This window comes from Stegostoma tigrinum, chromosome 23 (assembly GCF_030684315.1).
Source record: "Stegostoma tigrinum isolate sSteTig4 chromosome 23, sSteTig4.hap1, whole genome shotgun sequence".
Taxonomy (NCBI): domain Eukaryota; kingdom Metazoa; phylum Chordata; class Chondrichthyes; order Orectolobiformes; family Stegostomatidae; genus Stegostoma; species Stegostoma tigrinum.
In genome coordinates, this window is record NC_081376.1 from 13,449,107 (window position 1) to 13,476,270 (window position 27,164).

The 27,164-nt window shown below is 43.5% G+C and overlaps 1 protein-coding gene across 1 annotated transcript in view; it reads right to left on the reverse strand.

Annotated features, from left to right (window-relative positions):
* Positions 1-27,164, reverse strand: part of sdk1a (sidekick cell adhesion molecule 1a) — a 752,575-nt gene that overhangs the window by 443,154 nt on the left and 282,257 nt on the right. The window contains exons 2-4 of the mRNA XM_059653924.1: positions 22,105-22,264; positions 19,808-19,914; positions 6,619-6,766 (exon numbers count right to left, since the gene is read on the reverse strand). Of these exons, the coding sequence (XP_059509907.1) occupies positions 6,619-6,766; positions 19,808-19,914; positions 22,105-22,264 (415 nt within the window). The remainder of the gene's footprint in view (positions 1-6,618; positions 6,767-19,807; positions 19,915-22,104; positions 22,265-27,164) is intronic.

The window sequence follows — 27,164 nt, forward strand, 5'->3', positions numbered from 1 at the left end:
TTTATGCCCCCCCGGCTTTTGAATCCTCTGCCAAGGGAAACAGGTTCTAGTCTGTCTCATAATTAAGAATTCCTCAATCATGTCGCCCCCTCAGCCCTCTCTGTTCCAAGGAAAACAACCCCAGCCTCTTCAAACTTGCATTGTAGTTACAATTCTCCAGCCCTGGCAGCATTCTCGTAAATCTTCTCTGCAGTCTCTCCAGAGCAATTATGTCCTTTCAATAATGTGTTACCTCTTCATCTGAGTAAACCAAACCACTGCAAGCAGATTTAGGTGTAAGTTCCTCTGTAGTTGTTCTATACAGCTATAGTACTATCACTGTTCATTAATGAAACTGCAACTCAAGTCACCTTTTGTTTCCAGTTCATGAGCTGACCAGCAATCTGCTGCTGCAACCTATACTGAAGAAAATTAAATATGATCCCAACTCAGCTGATGATTGATTTATTACTAATATCTAGAGATGGAAGATTAGACTAAAAGTTTTCATTCATGAACATGAGCAATTACGGCAGTTCACTCTGGAGAACAGACTGTTTTTGTTTTGAAGATAATAAAATGTGAGGCTGGATGAACACAGCAGGCCAAGCAGCATCTCAGGAGCACAAAAGCTGACGTTTCGGGCCTAGACCCTTCATCAGAGAGGGGGATGGGGGGAGGGAACTGGAATAAATAGGGAGAGAGGGGGAGGCGGACCGAAGATGGAGAGTAAAGAAGATAGGTGGAGAAGGTGTGGGTGGGGAGGTAGGGAGGGGATAGGTCAGTCCAGGGAAGACGGACAGGTCAAGGAGGTGGGATGAGGTTAGTAGGTAGCTGGGGGTGCGGCTTGGGGTGGGAGGAAGGGATGGGTGAGAGGAAGAACCGGTTAGGGAGGCAGAGACAGGTTGGACTGGTTTTGGGATGCAGTGGGTGGGGGGGAAGAGCTGGGCTGGTTGTGTGGTGCAGTGGGGGGAGGGGATGAACTGGGCTGGTTTAGGGATGCAGTGGGGGAAGGGGAGATTTTGAAACTGGTGAAGTCCACATTGATACCATATGGCTGCAGGGTTCCCAGGCGGAATATGAGTTGCTGTTCCTGCAACCTTCGGGTGGCATCATTGTGGCAGTGCAGGAGGCCCATGATGGACATGTCATCAAGAGAATGGGAGGGGGAGTGGAAATGGTTTGCGACTGGGAGGTGCAGTTGTTTGTTGCGAACTGAGCGGAGGTGTTCTGCAAAGCGGTCCCCAAGCCTCCGCTTGGTTTCCCCAATGTAGAGAAAGCCGCACCGGGTACAGTGGATGCAGTATACCACATTGGCAGATGTGCAGGTGAACCTCTGCTTAATGTGGAATGTCATCTTGGGGCCTGGGATGGGGGTGAGGGAGGAGGTGTGGGGACAAGTGTAGCATTTCCTGCGGTTGCAGGGGAAGGTGCCGGGTGTGGTGGGGTTGGAGGGCAGTGTGGAGCGAACAAGGGAGTCACGGAGAGAGTGGTCTCTCCGGAAAGCAGACAGGGGTGGGGATGGAAAAATGTCTTGGGTGGTGGGGTCGGATTGTAAATGGCGGAAGTGTCGGAGGATAATGCGTTGTATCCGGAGGTTGGTATGGTGGTGTGTGAGAACGAGGGGGATCCTCTTGGGGCGGTTGTGGCGGGGGCGGGGTGTGAGGGATGTGTCGCGGGAAATGCGGGAGACGCGGTCAAGGGCGTTCTCAATCACCGTGGGGGGGAAGTTGCGGTCCTTAAAGAACTTGGACATCTGGGATGTGCGGGAGTGGAATGTCTTATCGTGGGAGCAGATGCGGCGGAGGCGGAGGAATTGGGAATAGGGGATGGAATTTTTGCAGGAGGGTGGGTGGGAGGAGGTGTATTCTAGGTAGCTGTGGGAGTCGGTGGGCTTGAAATGGACATCAGTTACAAGCTGGTTGCCTGAGATGGAGACTGAGAGGTCCAGGAAGGTGAGGGATGTGCTGGAGATGGCCCAGGTGAACTGAAGGTTGGGGTGGAAGGTGTTGGTGAAGTGGATGAACTGTTCGAGCTCCTCTGGGGAGCAAGAGGCGGCGCCGATACAGTCATCAATGTACCGGAGGAAGAGGTGGGGTTTGGGGCCTGTGTAGGTGCGGAAGATGGACTGTTCCACGTAACCTACAAAGAGGCAGGCATAGCTGGGGCCCATGCGGGTGCCCATGGCCACCCCCTTAGTCTGTAGGAAGTGGGAGGAGTCAAAAGAGAAGTTGTTGAGTGTGAGGACGAGTTCCGCTAGGCGGATGAGAGTGTCGGTGGAGGGGGCCTGGTCGGGCCTGCGGGACAGGAAGAAGCGGAGGGCCTTGAGGCCATCTCCATGCGGAATGCAGGTGTACAGGGACTGGACGTCCATGGTGAATATGAGGTGTTGGGGGCCAGGGAATTGGAAGTCCTGGAGGAGGTGGAGGGCGTGGGTGGTGTCACGGACATAGGTGGGGAGTTCCTGGACCAAAGGGGAGAAAATGGAGTCCAGATAGGTGGAGATGAGTTCGGTGGGGCAGGAGCAGGGCCCCCAACACCTCATATTCACCATGGACGTCCAGTCCCTGTACACCTGCATTCCGCATGGAGATGGCCTCAAGGCCCTCCGCTTCTTCCTGTCCTGCAGGCCCGACCAGGCCCCCTCCACCGACACTCTCATCCGCCTAGCGGAACTCGTCCTCACACTCAACAACTTCTCTTTTGACTCCTCCCACTTCCTACAGACTAAGGGGGTGGCCATGGGCACCCGCATGGGCCCCAGCTATGCCTGCCTCTTTGTAGGTTACGTGGAACAGTCCATCTTCCGCACCTACACAGGCCCCAAACCCCACCTCTTCCTCCGGTACATTGATGACTGTATCGGCGCCGCCTCTTGCTCCCCAGAGGAGCTCGAACAGTTCATCCACTTCACCAACACCTTCCACCCCAACCTTCAGTTCACCTGGGCCATCTCCAGCACATCCCTCACCTTCCTGGACCTCTCAGTCTCCATCTCAGGCAACCAGCTTGTAACTGATGTCCATTTCAAGCCCACCGACTCCCACAGCTACCTAGAATACACCTCCTCCCACCCACCCTCCTGCAAAAATTCCATCCCCTATTCCCAATTCCTCCGCCTCTGCCGCATCTGCTCCCACGATAAGACATTCCACTCCCGCACATCCCAGATGTCCAAGTTCTTTAAGGACCGCAACTTCCCCCCCACGGTGATTGAGAACGCCCTTGACCGCGTCTCCCGCATTTCCCACGACACATCCCTCACACCCCGCCCCCGCCACAACCGCCCCAAGAGGATCCCCCTCGTTCTCACACACCACCCTACCAACCTCCGGATACAACGCATTATCCTCCGACACTTCCGCCATTTACAATCCGACCCCACCACCCAAGACATTTTTCCATCCCCACCCCTGTCTGCTTTCCGGAGAGACCACTCTCTCCGTGACTCCCTTGTTCGCTCCACACTGCCCTCCAACCCCACCACACCCGGCACCTTCCCCTGCAACCGCAGGAAATGCTACACTTGTCCCCACACCTCCTCCCTCACCCCCATCCCAGGCCCCAAGATGACATTCCACATTAAGCAGAGGTTCACCTGCACATCTGCCAATGTGGTATACTGCATCCACTGTACCCGGTGCGGCTTTCTCTACATTGGGGAAACCAAGCGGAGGCTTGGGGACCGCTTTGCAGAACACCTCCGCTCAGTTCGCAACAAACAACTGCACCTCCCAGTCGCAAACCATTTCCACTCCCCCTCCCATTCTCTTGATGACATGTCCATCATGGGCCTCCTGCACTGCCACAATGATGCCACCCGAAGGTTGCAGGAACAGCAACTCATATTCCGCCTGGGAACCCTGCAGCCATATGGTATCAATGTGGACTTCACCAGTTTCAAAATCTCCCCTTCCCCCACTGCATCCCTAAACCAGCCCAGTTCATCCCCTCCCCCCACTGCACCACACAACCAGCCCAGCTCTTCCCCCCCACCCACTGCATCCCAAAACCAGTCCAACCTGTCTCTGCCTCCCTAACCGGTTCTTCCTCTCACCCATCCCTTCCTCCCACCCCAAGCCGCACCCCCAGCTACCTACTAACCTCATCCCACCTCCTTGACCTGTCCGTCTTCCCTGGACTGACCTATCCCCTCCCTACCTCCCCACCCACACCTTCTCCACCTATCTTCTTTACTCTCCATCTTCGGTCCGCCTCCCCCTCTCTCCCTATTTATTCCAGTTCCCTCCCCCCATCCCCCTCTCTGATGAAGGGTCTAGGCCCGAAACGTCAGCTTTTGTGCTCCTGAGATGCTGCTTGGCCTGCTGTGTTCATCCAGCCTCACATTTTATTATCTTGGAATCTCCAGCATCTGCAGTTCCCATTATCTCTGATACTGTTTTTGTTTTGAAAATGCTTTTTCTAAAATAAAACATAACAACTTTCGGGGGTTGTTATTAAACGCCTATAATATGTTCTGCAACATACAACATACGAGTCAATTTCAAAAACATGAAACTCACTCCATAAAGCAAAGTAGATGTACCAACAACAAATGGACTCTTGCCGTTCAAGAAGTCAGCTCACCACCATCTTCTGAAGAAAAATTAGGGATGGGAAATAAATGCTGACCTGAACAACTGATAAGCACTGCGCTGCTACAATACTAACTACTGCTCATAAGACAGGAAAGGCACATTGATAAGAAAGCAAGGCTTCGAAACACTTCATCCATTTACCTTTGCATTGAAGAATTAAGCACACCGTTGAAGTGCAGGAACAGTGCAATGGTTAAATTATTTTTCTAAATATTAAATTTTGTAGCTGATTATGAAAAGATCAAAACTTAGTGGAAAGGCTGAACTGTATGAGATTTTAGCTTATTCCAATTTTACATAAGAGGCACTGTAAATTAGATACAAACATTCTCCCAGAGTTCGAGTCAAGCCCGGAAAAAGACGGCAACAAAGTTTCTTCAATCCGTTGTTTGTAAAATAAATTAGTTTGGGGAATCTCAAACAAATTCAGAACGGACATAAACCTAACAGAAAATAACCTCAAATTTGGTAATGACGGGTAAAATTTTGACTACTGTTTCTTGCTATGCATCAGGAGCATGTTTGCAAAAGAAGTAAGTACTCCCCAAAACTGCAACTATTACAGATACCTGACAAATCCGACTCTTTTGGAAAGCTTAGAAAAACTGTATTGTGGAATCACTGGCAAGTTTCAGATTCAGTCATTTAAATTTGATTAATTCTTTGTCTAAAGAGCTGCAAGTGCACAACACTCTGTCAAGCTTCATCACCGATATCCTTTACTCATATTTTTATCTGCTAGACTGTGCAAGTGGTTTAATTTAAATATCTTTATGATGGCCTTCTTGATTATAGTTGACTGACAGCCAACCCAATGCTGGTGTGAATGCTGACAGTGTTGCAAATATTCAGCTATTCTCAATCCCGGCATTACCATCACCTGCATTTCTTTCAATGAGAGCTGTCAATATAATTGAGGCTCTTAGCCTCCAATTATCGAGATGCCCAGACACACGAACAATAGTAAGAAGGGTTGCATCCCAAGACTGTGGAAGAAGTGGATCAGCACGGACAAGGGTTGGCTTTCAGCAGCTCCCAATCCTAAAACGGAATACTTTGGAAAGGTACTGAATGTCTCTGATGAAGGCCTTAGACAAGAATATTTGGCCACTTCAAGGCATCATCTGGCGATGAGGTGGGAAGGCTGGCCAATATAATGGCTCCCCCCACCACCACCAAACTCTACACGAGGTTAAGTAGAAGATTCCATCCGACATGTTTGCTCTGAGCAAGTCCTTTTGTAATATTTTAAGATGTCCTAAAACTCCAAAACATTGTGATGAAAAGACTGAAATGACAACAAAGATCCAAAGTCACAATTGTTATAACAATCCAATATTTACTATAAATAGCTACCACTTTTAGAATTGTGCAAGCGGAATTCAAGTCTGATGTTGCTGACCGAGCCAATACTTTAAGGAATTCAAGTCTGAATCATGTAATAAAAATAGGGAAGCTACTCCTGGTCGGTCAATACAACTGGAAATGCATTAGAAATTACACACGTGCATTACGTCTACCATAGCCCAGCAAAGTTACAATAGGGGTCAGTGAGGATTTTTGATCTCAATGTTAATTTTGTTTTTACAATACACTGAAATCTGATACAATGTAAACAAACCATTGTTTTAAAGATACAATGTTTCTTTAACTGCTTAATTAAGACAGATATTAATATTGACCTTCGACAATAACTGTCAAGTACATTCCTTCATTCACCTCTGCCAAAATAAAACAATATTTGAATGAGTACAAATCAATTTAAGTGTACAGACTAGTGACAACTCTAACTGGATTGTGGTGAAGAAATACATGAATGCTGATTTAACGTGATGTATTTTTCTGGTAAAGTAATAGGTGGAAGATTTTCAAAACTTCGTTCAGCTCTACACACAATTTGTGTTCCTAGCACTCAAAATTCTCAACCGTTACTGTGAATTCTTTAAACTAGGCATTAAAGTAATTTCTGCCATTTTATCATCAGCTTTTTAAAAAAAATACTACCACTAGCATGTTAACAGCTAAGAACATGTTCACTCACATTCTGTTGCTTGGGATAATTTTCTGGCCATTACGAAACCATGTCATTTGTGGTTGTGGATAGCTGCTGATATCTGGAGATTTTAACAGCGCAGCCTGACCCTGTGACACTGTAATACGTTTGTTGCCTCCTTCAAAATTTCCCATGTCTATAGGAAAAAAAAGAGAGAAGTTTCAAATGAGAAAATTTGTGAATAGACCATGTCGCCAACACTACTTCTGTAATTAAAACATTAAGGAACAAACTAAACAGGATAAAGAATTCAAAGATATTCAAAGAAGATTTACTCCTGCAATCCAATGGGATCAACTTTGTAGACTACTAATAATAAACAGCATTACAAAGTCAAAGAACAACTACCATGTAATTCTAGTCATCTATTCTAAGTAGTTTTCTTTCCTTTCTTTGGTACTGTATTCCATCCCCAGTTTAAGAGGACCAGCTGTTAAACTACAGCTTAAGCAAGCACCACTTGACTCCTCTCCTTCAAAGGACAAAATTACAGAACTACATACATGTATCATTTTGTCCTCAACACGCACGAGTATACAGAGAAACTGCAGACTATAAAAGGAGCATTTCATTAATAATTAAACTTTGGAGGTTTTCATTGTTAGTTCAAATTTTAAACTCACATCGTGCAAAGATATATACAATTTCTAAAATTAATTTTTATTTTGTGAATAAGTGAAAAATTGAACAGCTAAAATTAAAGATATAATTCTTCCATATTTACAGTTTGTTAGTTAAGATTTGCTCTGTTTGCTTTTGTTAGCCATCAGCTTCATATGTTTAAATTGTCACAAACAGTAAAATCCTTAATTCAGAATTAATGTTGTCAGAATTGTAATAACGTCAGCTAGGTAGACCACACAGAATGAGTTCCCCGAATGGACCAGGTTAACAGCCCCAGTCAGGGAGCGCTGGCTGACAGATATACACAGGAGCGTCAGACTCTGAGAGCTAGCTCAGAGAAAGCTGGATCAGCGTTAAGGACTTTCCACATGTAAAATAAAGGGTAACTTGGTGATAGGATACTCTATGAAATTATTTCAAATATTACTACAACTTAATGTCTGACTTCAGAAATCATCCTATTTATGTAATGACAGTGGGATTATTACAATAACTCTGGCTTTTAAAATTTATTAGAAGGTATTTCCTCCATGAAATTCTAACCTTTTTTTACTGTCAGCCCATATTGAAGTTAAACTGTCAGTTTTAAACTTGGTCTTGAAAGTGAAATTCTACTTAGAGTTTCAGCCAACATTTCCTAGAGCTGACAGATTGCTAATTAGATTACATATGACCTATATTTAAGTAGCTATTAGCTAACATACCCAGTTACTTTATTATGCACAAAAATTCCTAAATACAAGTAAATATAACTGCATTAAGATTTCTCTCCCAAGCTTAAATCACTTACATACTTTCGAACAGTGAAGTTTAACTAGAGCTCCAAGTTTATGCATGAAATAAAAGCACAGTAATTCAGTCAACAACTGTATCGGCCCCTCCAAGTTGTATCGGCCCCTGCCCTTCCCTTGGGCAACACTGGTGGCGTGGAGAGGGGAGATGTGCTGCAGGGGTAACTGCCGACCTCTCATAAAACCCTGCCCAGGCCTGCGCCCTGGAGAGGACACTCCAGCGTCGCCTCACCGCGGCGGCAAAACACGGAAAGCAGCAGTCTACAAGCCTCACTCAATTGGTGTAGAGCAAGGCGCCAGGGGTTGCTTTCGACAGAGGGAGAGGCCATTGCACCTCACTGGACAGCTACCGCCCACCTCAAGCTGGGCAGCCCCCAGCTAATTAGGTGCTGTCCCGTCACAGTCCGCCAGCTCCACTGGGTGCATGGGGCTTAGGGTTACAAGTGTCCTCAATAGCAGACTGTAAACAATGCACCAAGCAAAACAACAAGGAAACGAGGAAAGAAGCCAGCATTCAGACTTGGATGCTGGAACATACGGACCATGACAACTGGTCTATCAGACGACCTTGAAGAGATTAGTGACACCCGCAAGACAGCACTGATTAGCAACGAACTGCTACGACTCCAAGTGGACAGTGCAGCGCTTCAAGCGACAAGGCTCCCAGAATCGGGGTCCTTACGTGAGAGAGACTATACCTTCTGCTGGCAGGGGAAAGGCATAGACAAGACCAGAGAGCATGGTGTCAGCTTTGCTGTGAATAACTCACTGTTGAAGTTGGTGGAACCCAGCAAGGATGGATCAGATCGGATCCTCTCACGTTGACTGCTCACCTTCGATGGGCCTGTCAACCTTATCAGTGCTTATACCCCAACCCTCTATTCCACACAAAATGCAAAGGATGAGTTTTACGACCAGCTTTCAAGAAAAATACAGGCAATCCGAATCAGGAACCGTTGCTGCTACTTGTCAGCTTCAAGGCCAGAGTGGGTACTGACCACGACTCCTGGCCAGGCTGTCTGGGACGGTATGGGATTGACAACATGAATGAAAATGGACAATGAGTGCTCGAGCTTTGCATGCTCCATGAACAATGTGTCACCAACACCTACTTCCAGGCCAAAGCTCAGGACAAAGTTTCATGGCAACATCCCCGCTCCAAACACTGGCACCAGCTAGACCTGATCCTCACAAGACGCAGCCACCTGAAAAATGTGCTCATGATTCGGTCCTTTCAGAGTGCCTACTGTGACATGGATCACTCCCTGGTTTGTTGCAAACTCAGACTCCAACAAAGAAGGTGCACTATGCCAAACCTGCAGCCAAGCAGCGTATCAATGCTACTACAACACAACTTGCAGACAAAGCGGCAGTGTTCATCAAGTCATTGGAGGATACCCTCCTTGCAGACCCACCAGAAGGAGCTGCTTAGCAGAGATGGGACTCTCTAAGGGGCACTATCCACAGCACTGCGTTGAAGACCTTCAGGAAGAAGCAGAGCAAGACACTGGACTAGTTCGAAGCAAACGCGAATGAGCTCAACGCGACCACTGAGGCGAAGCATGCTGCACTGCTGAAACACAAACATCAACCTACCCAGGTAACACTGCAAACGCTGAGGACAGCAAGAAACAATGCACAGAAGACAGCCAGATGCTATGCAAATAACTACTGGTTACAACTATGCGAAAGCATCCAGTTATCATTTGACACAGACAACATACGTGGAATGTATGAGGGTTCAAGAAAGCCATCGGTCCAACCCAGAGCAAGACAGTTCCACTAAAGTCCAGGACAGGCGAGATCAGCAAAGACAAAAGCCAGCAGATGGAGAGATTGGTGGAGCATTACTTCGAACCCTACTCCAGGGAAAACGGCATCTCGGACAATGTGTTAGACACCATGGAATGCCTACCAGTCATGGAGGAGCTGGACGCATCTGACAACTGCTGACAAGCTGAGCGGAGCCATCAAGCTTACCCACTGGGAAAGCACCAGGGTTGGATGGCATCCCACCAGAGGTCATCAAATGTGCAAAGTGAGTTCTGCTTTTAGCCACTTGCTGGAACTACTGTGCCCGTGCTGGGAAGAGGGAATGGTGCTACAAGACATGAGAGACTGCAACACTGTCATGCTCTATAAGAACAAAGGGGACAGAAGCGACTGTAACAACTACAGAGGAATCTCACTGCTGAGCGTCGTTGGGAAGGTCTTCGCCCGCAAGGCCCTGAACAGACTACAGAAAATCGCCGAAAGGGTATACCCCGAATCCCAGTGTGGTTTCAGGTCAGAACACTCCACAATCGACAAGATCTTCTCCCTCCGACAGCTGCAAGAGAAATGCTGAGAGCAAAGACAACCACTCTTTGTCGCTTTCATTAACCTCCTGAAGGCATTCGACCTTGTGAGCAGAGGCGGCTTGTTCAACATCCTCGCCAGGATTGGTTGTCCTCTGAGACTCCTCGGAATAGTCCAATTGTTTCACGCGGATATGAAAGGCGTCGTTCAATCTGACGGCTCTTCTTCGGAGGCTTTCAACATCCGCAGTGGTGTGAAGCAGGGCCGCGTGCTTACCCCCACCATGTCAGCATCTTCTTCGCAGTCATGCTGAAACACGCATTTAGAACATCAACTGATGGTGTCTACCTCCACACCAGATCGGACGGAAGGCTGTTCAGTCTGTCCCAGCTGAGGGCAAAATCCAAGGTTCGTGAAGTACCCATTAGAGACATGTTGTTGCAGACGACGCAGCGTTGGCAGCACACTCTGAAGAGTAACTGCAGTGCGTTAAGGACAACCTCTCAAGTGCCTGCCAGGAATTCAGACTGACCATTAGCCTGAAGAAGACCAATGTGCTGGGTCAAGGCATTGAGCACCCCCCTGTCATCACCATCAACAACTACGAGCTGGAGGTAGTCCACAAATTCGCATACCTCGGCTCCATCATCACAGACAGCCTCTCCCTGGACTCCGAGATCAACAGGCGGATTGGATGAGCAGCCTCCACATTTGCCAGGCTGACCGAGAGAGTCTGGAAGAACAAAAAGCTGACTACTAACAACACGATTGCAGTCTACAGGGTGTGCATCCTCAGTATACTGCTTTATGGCAGTGAGACCTGGAGCCTCTACTCCAGACAAGAGCGGCGTCTCAACGCTTTCCACCTTCGCAGCCTGAGACGCATTCTGGACATCAAGTGGACCGAACGAGTCATCAACACCGAAGTCCTCACCCGTGCCCAGGTACCCAGCCTCTTCACCCTACTCCAACAACGCCGCCTCCGCTGGTTGGGTCACGTACATCGTATGCTGGATAGGAGGATCCCGAAAGATGTGCTGTACAAGTAATTGGCCATCGGCAAGAGAGCACGAGGACGACCTCATCTTCGTTTCAAAGACTTCTGCAAAAGGACATGAAGTCAATGGACGTGGACGTCAAGAGATGGGAAGACGTCGCAAACGATCCCTCACACTCATGATGGGAACTACGCAAAGGGCTGGAGCGAGGAGAGGAGAAACTGAGGCTTGCCGCTGAGGAAAAGCGTGCCCAACGGAAAGACAGTAACATGGCAACACTGGAGAAGAGTGTAATGCAGTCACTGCAACCGAGATTGTCATTCCTGTGCGGGCCTGTACAGCCACAACAGGCGCTGCGCTATTATCAGCAGCTGAATCAAAACTCTCCAGGCGCAGATCCATAGTCTCTCAAGACTGACGGATGCCACAACAACAACAATTCAGTCATACAAAAAGCTGTCACATTTTCACTGTATTTTGACTCCTTAACGGAGAGGTCCTTTGAGAAGATAGGGGTGGAAGGACTTAGATCAAATCCTGTCAACATAAAAATTGTCAATGATCTGTAGTATTGTAACCAAATTAGGGGAGGAAGAGAGACAGACATGGAGACCCACAGAGCAAGAAAGAGAGAGAGAGAGGCAGGGGCGGGGAGAGAGAGACAGGAGGGTGAGAGGGGAGTGAGGGGGAGAGAGAAATGGAGATAGACACACAGAGGCGGGGAGGAGAGAGAGACACACAGAGGCGAGGGTGGAGAGAGAGACACACAGTGGCAGGGGAGGAGAGAGACACACACGGGGAGGAGAGGAAACAGAGACACACAGCCGGGGGGGGGAGAAGAAAGAGGGAGAGAAACACAGTGAGAAAAACTCACAGAGCGAAAGCCAGAGACAGAGATATACACACAAAGAGGGGGAGAGAAAGTCACGGGGGAGACATCGGGGTGGGCGGTCACAGGAGGGGGAAGAGAGGCATGGGATGTGGAAGAGGCACCATGGAAGAGCCAGACAGACAGACAGACACACACACACATGCACATAGCAAGGGCGCAAGACACGCACGCACACGCACACAGGGAGGGCAAGAGACGGACACGCGCACAGAGAGGGCGAGAGATGCACACGCACAGGGAGAGCGAGACAGAGAGGGGGCGTGAGAGTGGGAGACAGGGAGGGGGAGAGGGTGACATGCACAGGGAGGGGGGTGGGCGAGACACACACAGGGCAGATGAGACAGAGAGGAGGAGGGTGAGTGGGAGACACACATGGGGAGTGGGAGATAGGGATGGGGAGCAGGAGTGGGAGTGGGAGTCAGAGAGGGGGAGGGGGAGAAGCGAACAGAATTTTATACAGGATGGGAAGACAATATTGATTGCTTGGTGATGGACTTTGATTGGTCAAGGTCTTGCAATGGAGAATTCACCACTTCAGTGATGTCTGACAGTTAACTGGCGAGCTTTAATTCAATTTCAACAAATCGATTTTAGCTTGTCAAGGCAGTTCTCTAGGACCAAACCAGAGAATGGCTTTCATATATGCTATTCAGTTGAAAGAGGCAGAAAGTGCATTCAAGGTCTTGCCTTCTGTAAATAGCTATATGCGCAATGATTTTCTAAATTAATGTTCAAAGTCTCACATCGTCTTCATAATGGGATACAAAAAGAACTGGAGATCATGTTGAAGATGCAGAGCAATTACATTACGATAATGAATATAAGAATCAACTACCTGTAAAATACAATATTCAAACTGTAAAACACAAATACTATGTACTGCTCCCTAACTTGGCTATGGTATTTATGTCTCAGTCCTTTAACTCAAATGGTTTTCTTTATAGAACACATTATTTGACCTTCACAAATTTTCTGCCCTCTAAAATTGTATTTTCATAAGCAGATGGCATCTATTCATCTTGTGTTTTCTCTTAGGTCTATTCTTTCTGTGCAAGATTAGATCTTATGTAAACTGGCATTTCCCCAAAGTAGGAATCATACTGTTCCTTTTGCTGTCCTCAACTGGTATCCACGCACTGCACTTTCTAGTAGGACCTGGGTGGCAATAAGTTATTTACCCATGTGTGAATTTTGCATTCACATTACTATGGCAATACATCCATACTTTCCTTTCTGTATACCACCGTAGTATATTAAAGCTGTGCTCAACATTTCCCATGAATTGCTGAGAGATCACAGTTCCCCTCTTCATTAAACCACCTCCTCAGTCAATCACATTTTTCCCCCATTTTTAACACAGTCATCACACATCAATTAAGTTAATCAAAACTAAAAAGAAGTAGAAATTTGAAGGATTTGTTGAGTGAGAGCAGAGTGTGGACCTACTACCTTGAAAAATAAACTAAACCATGACAACAGACTCACACAAAGGTACAGGTAATGGAAGATCCTCAGACAGCACCTTCCAAACTTTGAGCCACTTCCATCAAGAAGGACACAGGCAGCAGATACATGGGAATATCAACATCTGGAAATTCCCCTCCAAGGCATTCGCCACCCTGATTTGGAAATATATTGCCATTCGCTGAGTCAAAATCTTGGAATTCCTTTCCGAAAGGCATTGTGGGTCAACCCGTAGCAGGTGGACTGCAGACGTTCAAGAAGGCAGCTCAGTACTACCTTTTCAAGGGCAACTAGAGGCCGACAATTAATGCTGCCTGACCAATGATGCTCACATCATATGGATGAATAAAAGAAAGTCCAAGGCCAATTATATAGCAGTACTGTGTTTCTTTGACAGTAGTAAAGTTTCTAGATTTTAAGTTCTCAATGAGGTCATTTTCCCAAGTTTATTTTCCATCAGTGCTGAAAAGAACGATAGATAAGCTTCCTGTATGCTTACTGTTAACAGTCCATGTTGCTTCCACTTTTATGCTCATAGACTGTTGTTGATATATAATTCTTTTGCAGATTCTGATGTCTGTCATTATGACATTTTAAGTTGGATAAATGCAGGCAACCTTTCATGTTTCCATGCTGTATGACCCTGAGAGCAAATTTCTTCATGCCTCACTGATTTTTACTGCCTCTTGATTAAAAAGTTAATTCCAAGGCAGCCAATTTTGTGTTTCCATGTGGATTATCTAGGCTTGTCAGGTGATCAAAGCAGCCATTTTAAGTCCTTTTAAAACCCATTTTTAATCTCAGGAATTAAAGTCAAATGATGAAAGTTGAATATTGATATCTTAATAACCATTAAACCCTTCACCATCATTGACCATTTTTTCCAAGCTATGCCCATAAAAGTTTGATGTCATTATCCAGAAATCTGTAGATCTCTACCTTGAATATAATCATTGACTGAGCTTCCACAATCCTTCGGGGTGCAGAATTTGAAAGATTTAATACTTAGTTAAGAATTTCCTCTTCATCTAAGTTCCGGATGCTTTCCCATCATTCTGATGCTCTGCCTCCTGGTTCTCAATGCCTCCTCCCACACCCACACCCGCATCATCAATACTCCTTAATTTCTCACCATTTCAGAAATGCTCTCGACTTGCATTCCTCCTACCAAACTAACTGCCTCACACCTTTCCACATTATATTCCATCAACTATGTTCTTGCACCCTCACACATCCTGTCCAAACCTTTTGAAGGGTCTTTGTATCATCATTCCTCTGCAATCGCAGTATTACATTTGGTCCCCACATCCAAATTAATAACGTATCTTGTCAACAGTTGGGTACCAAGCACAGATTGTTGTGGTAATCCCTAGTCATAGCCTGCCGTCCCAACCTCATGTTCCTACTTTGTTTTCTTTGTTTTACCTAAACTTCATTCGATGACAGTCAACTACCCCTTAATCCACAAACTCTGGTTTTGTTTACTAACATCCAATATCAGACTTTATCAGGAGTTGTCTGAGAACCCAATGCATCTATTATCTCCACACCTACTTCTTTCAACAAACTTGTCATATCAGCAGCAGCAAACAGAAAGGTTCACTGGCTCCTGAGGACTCTGCAACTTACACGGAGCTCACGTGAGCTCAAATCTGCAGCACTGCTCCCCCACTCCCGACCCAGAACCCAACACACTGATTGACACATTGGGGTCTGCAGGTGTGGCTGATCATCCAGAATCTGCAAATTTCTTTAGGCCTGCTCTTAGCAGGAATGTAGCCCTTCAAACAAACAGGAATGCAAAATAATTCTTGCGCCTTCAGTACAGTAAATCTTACTACTACCCACACCAAACCCCACCCCCTCACCTGCTCATGTCTGACATCTTCAGCCCATTAATATCAGACAAATGCTGGGGAATTAAGTTGGTGTGGAAGGAGAGATATAGAAATTGAAGCGTAACTATGATATTGGAGAGCTGTGTTAAAACTAAATGAGAAAATTTCTCCCCATCTTAAAAAGAGAACCCCTTCTTCTTAAGCGGTGTCCTCTAATTCTAGTCTCCCCAACAAATGGAAACATGAATGCTTCGGAATTAGGAACAGGGGTAGGTAAGTTTGCCCTTTAAGCCTCTTTTACAAGGGGCGCTATCCTTTCAGCAACTAGCCTGTCAAGTACTGTGAGGATTTCCCACATGTCAACAAGACCACTACCCCTCATTCTTCTAAGCTCCAATGGATGCACAGTGCATAGTAGCAGTAGTGTGCACCATCTACAAGATGAAACTTCCAATAATCCTGTGGTAGTACCTCCAAACCAGTGACCTCTACCATTGAGAAATTCAAGGATTGCAGACACATAGGAACAGTGCCATCTCAAAAGTTCCTCTCCAAGCCACGTGACATTTTGGCCTGTAACTACATCATCATCCCTTCATCATTGCTGGGTTAAAAACCTTAATTAATCTCCCAAAGAGCATGTGGGTGTATCCACAGGACAGAGACTGCAAAAGATCATAATGGTTGGTTACCATCACCTTCTCAAAGGTAATTAGGAATGGGAAGTAAATATGGGTCTTGCGAATGACATTTGCATCTCATATTTTAAAAAAACTTTAGGATCTAATGAAACCAATGTATGTGAGAACTGCATGGGAATTTAGAGCTTGCACAGATGTTCAGCCATGATCTTGTTAAATGACAGAGTAGACATGAGAGTCCATATCTAATCTGCATGCCTTTGTGAATCAGGATGATTGTGCTTGAAAAACTGAGGTGTATCAGGATGAAGAACATGGGAGGGCTGGATGGAGAATAGGGGCATGGCCTTGGGAAGGGCAGGACTGATGAAGAACAGGACTAAGAGAGAGCAGGGAGCCAAGGCAAGAAGAGTGCGAACAGGGGAAGAGCAGGAGAGAAGGGTTGGATGGAGAGCAGGAGATGGAACTAGATTAACAGCAATGGAGTGACCAGAAAGCCAGGTTTTGGTCTTGATTGAGAAAGACACTGCTGCACCTCACTGCACAAGTCAGCTTTCTTAGCGATCAATGTGAAGACCAAACAGTGCAAACAACTCCTTGCCAAAAGCCTCAATTTAGAGTCAGATTTGCTATATCTGGTGCACTGATTCCAGAATTCCAAACTTTGGGAAAAATTAAATATTGCAAAGATTAACTCTAAATAGCAACAGATGTTTGTGACATAAAAATACCACAAGTTACTTAAACAACATTAGAAGCAAAAGTACTTTCTACTGTGTTTGGTGCATGTGGCTAAAACAACACCTCCTTACAATACCTGTGGACAGGCAGTGATTTCAATTGGACCACACTGCTACAGTGCAGAACAGCTGATAACAGCAAGTAAAGATGTTATCCTGTGCTTTAGCAGAGAGATTAATGTATGACAACAGTCATAACCTTGTCTAGTTATTTTAAGTCACCAGTGCTAATGAGACTATGTGGCAATGGTGGTTCATTAAGGGAGGAAATACAGACTACGAAAAGCAAACTACTACAGATGCTGGAGAATTAAAACCACAAAGTACTGGAAAAACCCAGTGGGTAAACTGCATGTTTGATTGTCCTGGTTAACTAATGTAGTTAACATCGGGAAGAAACTTGCAAGATTCAAATAACCATTTTTGGATAAGGTCTTATTCCATGAATTGAGTTACAAGATATCAATCATTTCTAGTGAATAAAGTTGGCATCAAAACAAGTCAAATATTACCTGTTTTTTAATTTCTTGTTTATCGTTCTACACTGTATCCTCAGACAGGACACCAGATGGTATGCTGCCTCCCTGACGCCAGGATCAAGGATGTCACTGAACAACTAGAGGACATTCTGAATAGGGATGGTGAAAAGGCAGCGTTTGGAGCCCATGTCAGTAGTAGCAATATGATTAAAACAGGGACAAGGTCCTGCAAGCAGAATATAGGGATCATGGGAGTAAATTAGAAAGCAGGCAGAACCTCAAAAGGTAGTAATCTTATGATAGTGAGATCGGAAATTGGAGATGTCACAATGGCGGATCAGAACCATAGATTTCTTAAGGACATACTGAAGTTCAGGATAAGACGTGTCTTTTTAAAGACTACAAGCTAAGCCTGGCTGATAATCTACCTCTTAAGCATGGAATTTGACTGCCAAACGATTCTCCACCTGAACCCTAGAAGGTCACTCATTGTAGGGTACAACAGAAGCTTCAAAGAGACAGACTTCAAAAAGTAGAAATGCAAGGCAATGTAATCATCAATTCTCATCAGGAAAACATCTCCTGCGGGTTATATTCCAAACTCAAGACATGAGATAGAAGACATGCTTGTATTTTACCCTTTCAGGAATACAAGAAAAGGTGTTTGGAACAGGAGTGCAAATGCTGACCTGTTTCTGTTAGACAACCAGTTTGCTGTGAAGGTGCTTTAAATATTGCAAACCAGTAATCATCATAAGAAAACAGGACTGTAATTTCCACTAACCTATAAAATGAAGAATATTGAAACTGACTGCCCACACTTTCATCCAATACAGACACTGCAACATTCCATCATCTATAGCTCACAGAACTCAAGAGTCTGCTCATTATTGTATCGGGGATAATAGGAACTGCAGGTGCTGGAGAATCCGAGACAACAAAGTGTAGAGCTGGATGAACACAGCAGGCCAAGCAACATCTTATGAACGTAAAGCTGACGTTTCGTCCAGCTCTACACTTTGTTGTCTCAGTTTGCTTCATATATCTGTTTCAACAGTTCTTTCTTTTTGGGCGTGTGTGTGTGTGCGTGCTTGTGTGTGCGTGCTTGTGTGCACGCACTTGTGCGCGTGCATTATTGTGTCTTCTTGCCTTTTGCAGCTAATAAACTTGCATCAAATCAAGGAAGCTTGGTTAAAGGGACTTATTCACAAATATAAATTCAATTGGTCTGGGTCAGAGGCATCCGCAAGGGGAAATATCCTTTTTAAAATGAGCCTTATCGTGACAAACCAACAGGGCAAGTGAAAAAGGCAAGAAATTCAGTGATTGGTTCTCATTTGAGAGCCTGACAATTTGGAGTATCCAATCTATAACTATAATAAATTGGTGAAATTCACCCGGAGCTGGTTGTAACAGAAAATAGACCAAATGACTGAGTAGCAGGAAAGATGGCATAAAGGTAATAATTTAGATTCCTGAAGCTGGAGACCAATTCTGGGAGCTGAAACATGCACAAGTTGCACTCAGACCAACATGCATGCAGAGGCATTTGTTAGTACTGCAGCAGAGGTTTTAAAATAGATTGGCAGGGATAGAAAACTGAGTGTGGAGACACAAAGGGAAACAAAGATGGAAAAATAGCAAGCAAAAGTGAAAGACAGAGAAACAAGGGCAAGCAGCAAACAGGGCTACAGGAGAAAAACAGATTTATAATGGTTAAAAAAGCAAATCTAATGATACTGTGTGGGTGAAAGCACAGTGCATTTGCAATAGGGGAGATGAATTTTCAGATCAAATCATTGTAAACGGGAAGAGTAGGATGGCAATAACTGAGATATGGCTGCAGGGCGGTCGAACCTTGAACCTGAACATGCACGAGTATTTAATATTTAGGAAAAACAGCTAAAAAGAAAAGGAAGTGGAATGCCATTGTCAGGAGGGTGAAATCAGTACAATAATGAAAAAAAAGGCTCAACAAATCGCGTTGTACTATCAGTTTGGGTGAAGTTAATAAGCACCATCGGGCAAAAGTGGTAATACAGGGGACACCATTAAACAGAAAATTAGAGATGCAGGCATCAAGATGAATGGGGAGAGGGTGTTAGAGGGTCACAAGTATACTGAACAGCGCAGCATGTTCAAAGGGCCAAACAGTGCGTTCTTGCTCCTATTTTCTATGTTTCTACAAAGGTACTTAATTTATATCATCTGCATGGAAGTTTACTTTGGAATGACCATGCTGGAAATTGGATCATTTGCCACTGTTGTTTCAATAAATAAGCTATTTCAAAGAAGTCATGAAAATGAAGTTTTAATGGCATTTCTTACAATACAAAGCAAACAAAGTTGTTTATGTGCACAACTTAGATACTGTGCATCTTAGATACTGGTACAGAAGTGACATCCACTTACATGCAACTTGTACTTGTGTTTTCTTCTGAAGAAGTGCTCCACGTCTGTTCCGCACAACACACTGATAAAACCCAATGTCTGACTGCTGAAGGGATGGAATAACATACCTTGGACAAGAAAAAATGTTTAGATCAACCATAGAATCCAATGGGTAGAAAATAATGTTAATGGACATATGTAACTTCTGTTTTTTTTTGTTTGATCATTTTGTAACTAATACCAATTTTCCAGCAGCAAAATGGAGTCATTTCATTTTGTTTCCATCTTTTGTAATACAGTGTTCTAGCTTTATATATTAGTTCATCTGGGATCCAACAGTAAGTCAAGAATTCACTCCTGTGGATGTTATTATGCTGGACAACTCTTACACTTTGAAATCGTCGAGCAAGCTACGAATTTCATATTGAGATTCAAAACAGACAAATTCTCAGGGCCTGACGGCCTACATTCTAGGGTCTTAAAGGAGTGGCAGCAGAGACAGTGGATCCACTGGTTACAATATTCGAAAATTCCCTGGATTTTAGAAAGGTTCCACTGGATTGGAAAAATGCTAACATAATACCCTTATTCAAAAAAGGAGGGAACAGAAAAAAAGAAATTCTAAACCAGTTAGTTTAACATCTGTCATTGGGAACTTGCCAAAAGCCATGGTTAAGAAAATGACAGGGCATTTGGAAAGTCAAAATGCAAGTCAGAGTCAGCATGGTTTTATGAAGCGTAAATACGATATGTTTAATTTGCTAGAGTTCTTCAAAGGTATAACAAGGAAAGTGGATATTGGCAATCCTTTAGATGTAGTACAATTGGCCTCAGGAAGGCATATGTCAAGAAGGCACACAAGGGTAATACACATTGAAAGCTCACAAAGGGTTAGAGGTAATTTATTAGCACAGACAGAAGATTAGCTAGCCAACAGAAAGCAGAGTTGGGATAGTTACAATCTATATTAATGGCCTGAATGCAGGAAATGCAAGTACTTTAGTCAAATTTGCTAATTACACTAAAATTGGTGGGAAAGTAAGTTGCAATGAAGAAATAAAGAATTTACAAATGAATATGGGCAAGTTAGGTGAATGGGCTAAAATTTGACAGATGGAGTTTAACATGGATAAGTGGGAGGTTATCCATTTTGGTCAGAAAAATAGAATGGCAACTTATTACCCAAACGGAGAGAAACTTCAGAGTGCTTAAGTACGGGGGATCTGGGTGTCCTCATGCATGAATCACAGAAAACTAGTGTGCAGGTACAGGAGGTAATAAGGAAGCAAATTGAAATTTGGCATTTGCTTCTAAAAGAATAGAATGTAAAAAATAGAGAGGTGTTGCTGCAAATACACAAGGCATTATTGAGACTACTTGGAATACTGTGTGCAGTTTTAGTCTCCTTAACTGGCGAGGGATGGAGTCACAATGGAGGCAATTCAGAGAAGATTCATTCGATTGATTTCAGAGGTGATGGGTCTGACTTATGATGACCTATACTAGGAGTTTGGAGGAGAAGATTTAGGTAAGATATATAAGATGTGAAAGCTGATTGATGAAGTAGATGTAGAAAGCATGTTTCCTCTTCTGGGCAATCTATAACAAAAGGTTATAGCTTTAGTATAATGGATAGCAGATTTAAAAAGAGATACGGAGGAATGACTTCTTTCAAGAGTCATGAAACTGTTGAACTCACTATCCCTGAGTACAGAGAATGTCTGGACATTGAGTAAATTTAAGGAGGCGGCAGATGCGATCTTTAATTATTAATGTGTTGAGGGATTATGAATAGTGGACAGTAAAGTGAAGTTGAGGCCAGCATGAGATCAGCCATGATTCGTTAAAATAGTGGAGCAGGCTTGAATGGCTGAATTGCCTAGTCCTGCTCCTTATGTTCTAATGTCAACAGCAATTAGGGATGGGCAACAATTGAATCAAGCTAATCCTTTGTGATAACATTTCAAAATGTGGCACCTGAGCAAGGAACAGTATTCAAGGATACTGATCGGCCAGATGGGTTTATGAACAAGAATTGGATAGGCCGACCTGAGCAGTCAATTTATCCCAGGCAACTTTGCAAATCTAAGTCCAAATAGACAGCAATGTAACCTACAATAAGATGGTCAATGAGACTCCTAAACAATGTTGTACATTTTGTGTCAATATATACCTGAAAATGCTTTGCACCAACGCAGAATTTATCAAACTGGCTGATGCTCACATTTATGCATAAATCAAACAGAGTCTTTTATTTATCAGATTATCCAAGTATATTTTTCCAGTTTCAATTACATCATATTTCTCCCTTTGATTACCTGTATTCACGAGAGAATGCTGTGATTGCTGTATCATTTCGCAACCATTTAAACTCAAGTGGCCAACTTCCCTCTGCCAGGCACGTTAAGACCAAACGATTTCCCTCCAAGTGAATTTGTGGTGGTCCTGGTTCAGTTTTAAAATATGGTGGAACATCATCTGAAAGACAGAATTCCATATTGTAACTTTGTACAGTGACAGAAATTAATACTATCAGATTAATGTAAACACACTGCAGCCGATTCAGTTTGACAGTTCCAGCAGAACCTTTCTAGCGTCTACTGGATTATGGCAAAAGTACAACAACAGCAATCAATAACAATGTTAATAATACAATAAAAATGATTGCGTTCATTCAAGGGCGTCGATTTCCAGACACCTCATTTATCTGCAGTGATTGTGTGCCAGTTAATGTATTATTCATCATGTGTGTACACAGACCAATTATATGTATCTCTATTTGCACCAGTTTGTCTGTGCTATGCCCAGAAGATTCAAAGATAGAGCAGCTGTATTGAAGTTTAAAATATGTCTTGAACATCCCGGCCTCGATCTCTGTTCTAAGCACTACCCCTTCTCTTCAATCCCTATAGCAAAACACGAGGCACTGCTTCACCTTTTGTACTAACAACTCAATTAACTTTGTGTATTTGAAAACAAACTGATGAAGCTTCCTGTCTTGTATTCCTTAGGACTTTTCATGACAATAGAAATTCAAGGGGAAAATCTATATTTGTGCTGCTTGAGAGATCAGTGTAGATTGTTTGGCAAGATGATTCTGTTTGGAGTGGCACTACATAGTAAATGCACCGATTAATACTGAGTAACAATTAACAGCCAGGCTTTGTTTGATACTAAACCCGGCAGGTTGATTCCTTTTAGTCCGGGCATTACCGAAAAATTAACGAGCACGCGGTTGTCACCTATTTTGTTCAGTTGAAATAGATATCATACATGTTTAAGTACTTACTGTCTGTAAAGTACAGGCCTTGTATATTAATGTATGTAGCTTTCAACACACCCAAGTACAGCATACAGAGAAATTATGCTGACCAACAATTGAGAACTGTCAGTCCTAATAAAACTGAGAAACTGTAACAAAGCCTTTTCCGGCAATACTCAAGTTCTGTCCTTCCAAACAGCTATAAATAACTTCCATTAATTTTTGAAGTCTGTGAGAGAAGTAAGGAAACAAAGTGAGATAAAGAAGAAATTGTTCCATAATCCTTGGGAAGACAAACAAGCAGTACTTTCAGGATATGAGGAGCACTTTGATGGTCATACTTTCATATTATTGGCTAGAAGTTGATAGGGCAGAAAGGAAGCACAGTTAACTACTCACAACATATTACTTGGTAGATTGTAGATTCACATCTACAACAGACTTTAATGTACATTTTGTAATGACTCTTCATGCACTCCTGAAGGCAGAGGTGCTTTTTATTTTTGTTTTGGATGTGTTGATAAATCAAGGCCCGGTTTTCCCTTGAGGTGTTTGTAAAAGGTATCGAAGCTTTATTTGAGGAACAGCAGAGATATTTCTTGATCCTGGCCAATATTCATACTTCAAACAACATTAGTAAAAGAGATTCTAGTTATTATCAGTATTATCACTTGTTTGTTTACAGAACCTTGCTGTGCAAAGTTGGAAGTTTATCCACTTTACAACAGTGATTGCACTTGAGAAGTAATTCAGTTGCGTATTTTTTTTGTAATGTCCTGCAACTATGGCAAGTGGCCTGTAAATACAAGCTGTATCTTTTTTGTTTATCATTGGATAAACGTATGGAAGATAATGGAATAGTGTAGGTTAGTTGGCCTTCAGATTGGTTTCACAGGTCGTGCAACATCGAGGGCCGAAGGGCCTGTACTGCACTGTAATATTGTATGTTCTATGTCCCTCACAATTTTAGTTGCACCGATTTACAAATATTTACAAGTACAGCAATCATCCTCATTGTGGCTACTGGTCTAATATGGAAAAGAATTCAGTAGAGTAAATAACATCATTGTAACGATTGCGAGGGCAGCACAGTGGCTCAGTGGTTAGCACTGCAGCCTAACAGCGCCAGGTTCAATTCCAGCCTCGGGTGACTGTCTGTGTGCAGTTTGCACATTCTCCCCGTGTCTGCAGGGGTTTCCTGCGGGTGCTCCGGTTTCCTCCCACAGTTCAAAGATGTGCAGGCTAGGTGGATCAGCCAAGCTATATTGCCCATAGTGTTCAGGGGTGTGTGAGTTATAGGGGGTGGGTCTGGGTGGGATGCTTCAAGGGGCGGTTGGGCTTGTTGGGCTGAAGGGCCTGTTTCCACACTGTAGGGAATCTAATCTAATCAAAATGTTAAAGAATCTGTGACAAAACAGCCTAAGCCAACAACAAGTTAAAGACAGAACAAGAGATATGACACTTTTGTAGCTCTCATGCAATTTGTGTTATATTTCATGACTCTGAACTTGTGACAAGTATGCTCGAGCTTGCAGGCAACACAAGTAGAATAAAGGACACATCCTTTAATAGTGTACAGCCCAAAATTATGCACATGACCCAATGAAGGTTTGAAATCCATTCACTGTCCTGCTCTCCCAATTGACACCTCAACTGTTTAATCCCTATACCATGCCAAGAATTCCAACAACTTTCTAATTGCCTTATCTATGTGAAGCAACATTTTGAAGGTCATACCAACCTGAAGGCTCGAAACCTGCAGCTCTACTGTATCACTACTTTATTGAAGAGGAGAAAGTGGAAAATCGTTAGTTTCTGACCAAAGCCAGAGTCCGAACAGTAGCTCAGTATTCTTAACAATGATTCCAGATTATTCCAAAATCGGGACTCCAGTTAATCCCATACCTCCATAGCATTAAGTCATCTGTTTTTGCTCTATAACATCTCTTACCTCTCTTTACTAAGAAAATCGTCAGCAATTCTTTGGTCATAATTCTGCCATGTTTTCAGCTATTTATGCCCGTAGAAGCTAGTCTCTAAACTTTTCACTTTTCTATTTTACCTTCCCCTTAACACCACTAAAATTCGACTCTAAAATTTTCTCTTCCTCTGGCTTGGAGAATTTCTTCCATTGCTATGAACCCTTTTGACATTCTTCTACATTCAAAACACTGGTTAACACTAGTTACTCTGTCAAGTAAGCAAATACAACAGTCAATTTATGTACAGCAAGGTGCTACAAAAAAGCAAATGAAGTAACTATCCAATTAATCTATTCTGGAGAATCAGAACATAAGAAGAACTCCCTGTAGTTCTATGAATATTGCCTTAATCTCAAAGAAACAAAGAAAACTACAGCAAAGGAACAGGCCCTTCGGCCCTCCAAGGCTGCGCCGATCAAGATCCTCTGTCTGACCTGTCATCTATTTTCTAACGGTCTGTGCCATTTGCTCCCTGCCCATCCATGTACCTGTCCAAATATATCTTAAAAGACGCTAACATGTCTGCGTCTACCACCTCCGCTGGCAACGCATTCCAGGCGCCCACCACCCTCTGTGTAAAGAGCTTTCCACGCACATCTCCCTTAAAACTTTCCTCCTCTTACTTTGAACTCATGACCCCTAGTAATTGAGTCCCCCACTCTGGGAAAAAGCTTTTTGCTATCCACCCTGTCTATCTCGCTTCAATGATCTGTATATTTTATAAAGCTGTTTGAAAAACCACTTTACAGCTCACTACTTGTAAATACAACATGTTTTCCAGTAATTAGAGAATAGGTTGAGGAAAATAAATCTCTTAACAAATTTGGTGCTCATGTAATAAATTATTTTTATACTGTCAAAGTGACAAATTGATGCTTGCAGATCTGTGGTGACGCCCCCAATTGTTTTTGGCAGGATCCTAGGGATTATGAAAGAAACTAATTAACCAAGCTTACTGAAAACTCAATAACTGGTTTGTAAATTATGGCAACAAATCACTGTACACAGGTGTTATTTTTAAATTAATTCAGCATCAGATATCTTATTTATAAGGAAATATAAAACCCAATGCTGAAATTAGGTGATTCCTTTTCAATACCAGGTTACCAGTCTGATGTGTAATGCTGTGAAGTCTAGGTACACTGTGAGGAAAGAAATCACTGCTGGTCACTTTATACACTCTTTTCTAACTGACTCAGAATAAAAAAAAAGAACTGCTCAACTGTTCTGAACCACATTCGGAACTGGCTGCATTGAGACAACATGAACACAAGCAACCATGTGGCCTCCTGCTGTGCTGTAACCATTCTCAATTGTGGAAGCCATTCAGGCATCAGCAATAATTCAAATACAATACTTTATATAAATGTTGAAGTCAGGAAGAATAAATACATGCTAAAGTTAATTCATGATTGCTGCCAAGGTTGTCTTAAGTCAGGCCTAGCCCATCTTTGGTCATTGCATCATTCCTTTTATGTAGGGTTAGCTTCTTGTGAGTATATTTTTATAACATAAGACTGGTTGAGGTCTAAAATTTGGAAACAGGCCTGGCAGTGCTCTCATGTTCGAAGTTTGGAAAATACTACAGAGGAATGTTTTTAAGAGAGGGAGGAGTCCTGCGCCGACCAAACAAAGGGGTTTGAGGATAATTTATGACCTGATTTCATTACTTCCTCTTTCAGATTAACAATAATCATCTGCAGTTACAGGCAAATCAACTTTGTTATAAACAGTATAGGGATCAGCATACAATCTAAACAAATGTTCAAGTAAACCATCATAATCACACCGTCAATTAGACTGCAACCCAGCAGCTTAGGGATTAGAAAAATCCGTGTGCATGTCACAATCAGCTACACTATGTTCTTCAATATGACACATTGCTTGCCAGACAGCAGTATTGCTTTGGGTTACAGAACTTCATGTTAATAACCGCTAACATACATACTAACTAGTATATATCACAAGTACATAGAAAGATACTGCCAGAGATAGCTATTTGGATCATCATGCCTACACTAGTTTTATGAAAGAACTGCCATCCAATTCTCTTTTGAAAGGTATTATTGAATCTGCTGCCATTAATCTTTTAAGCGGGCATTCTACATCACATAAAATCACTGTCTAAAAATAT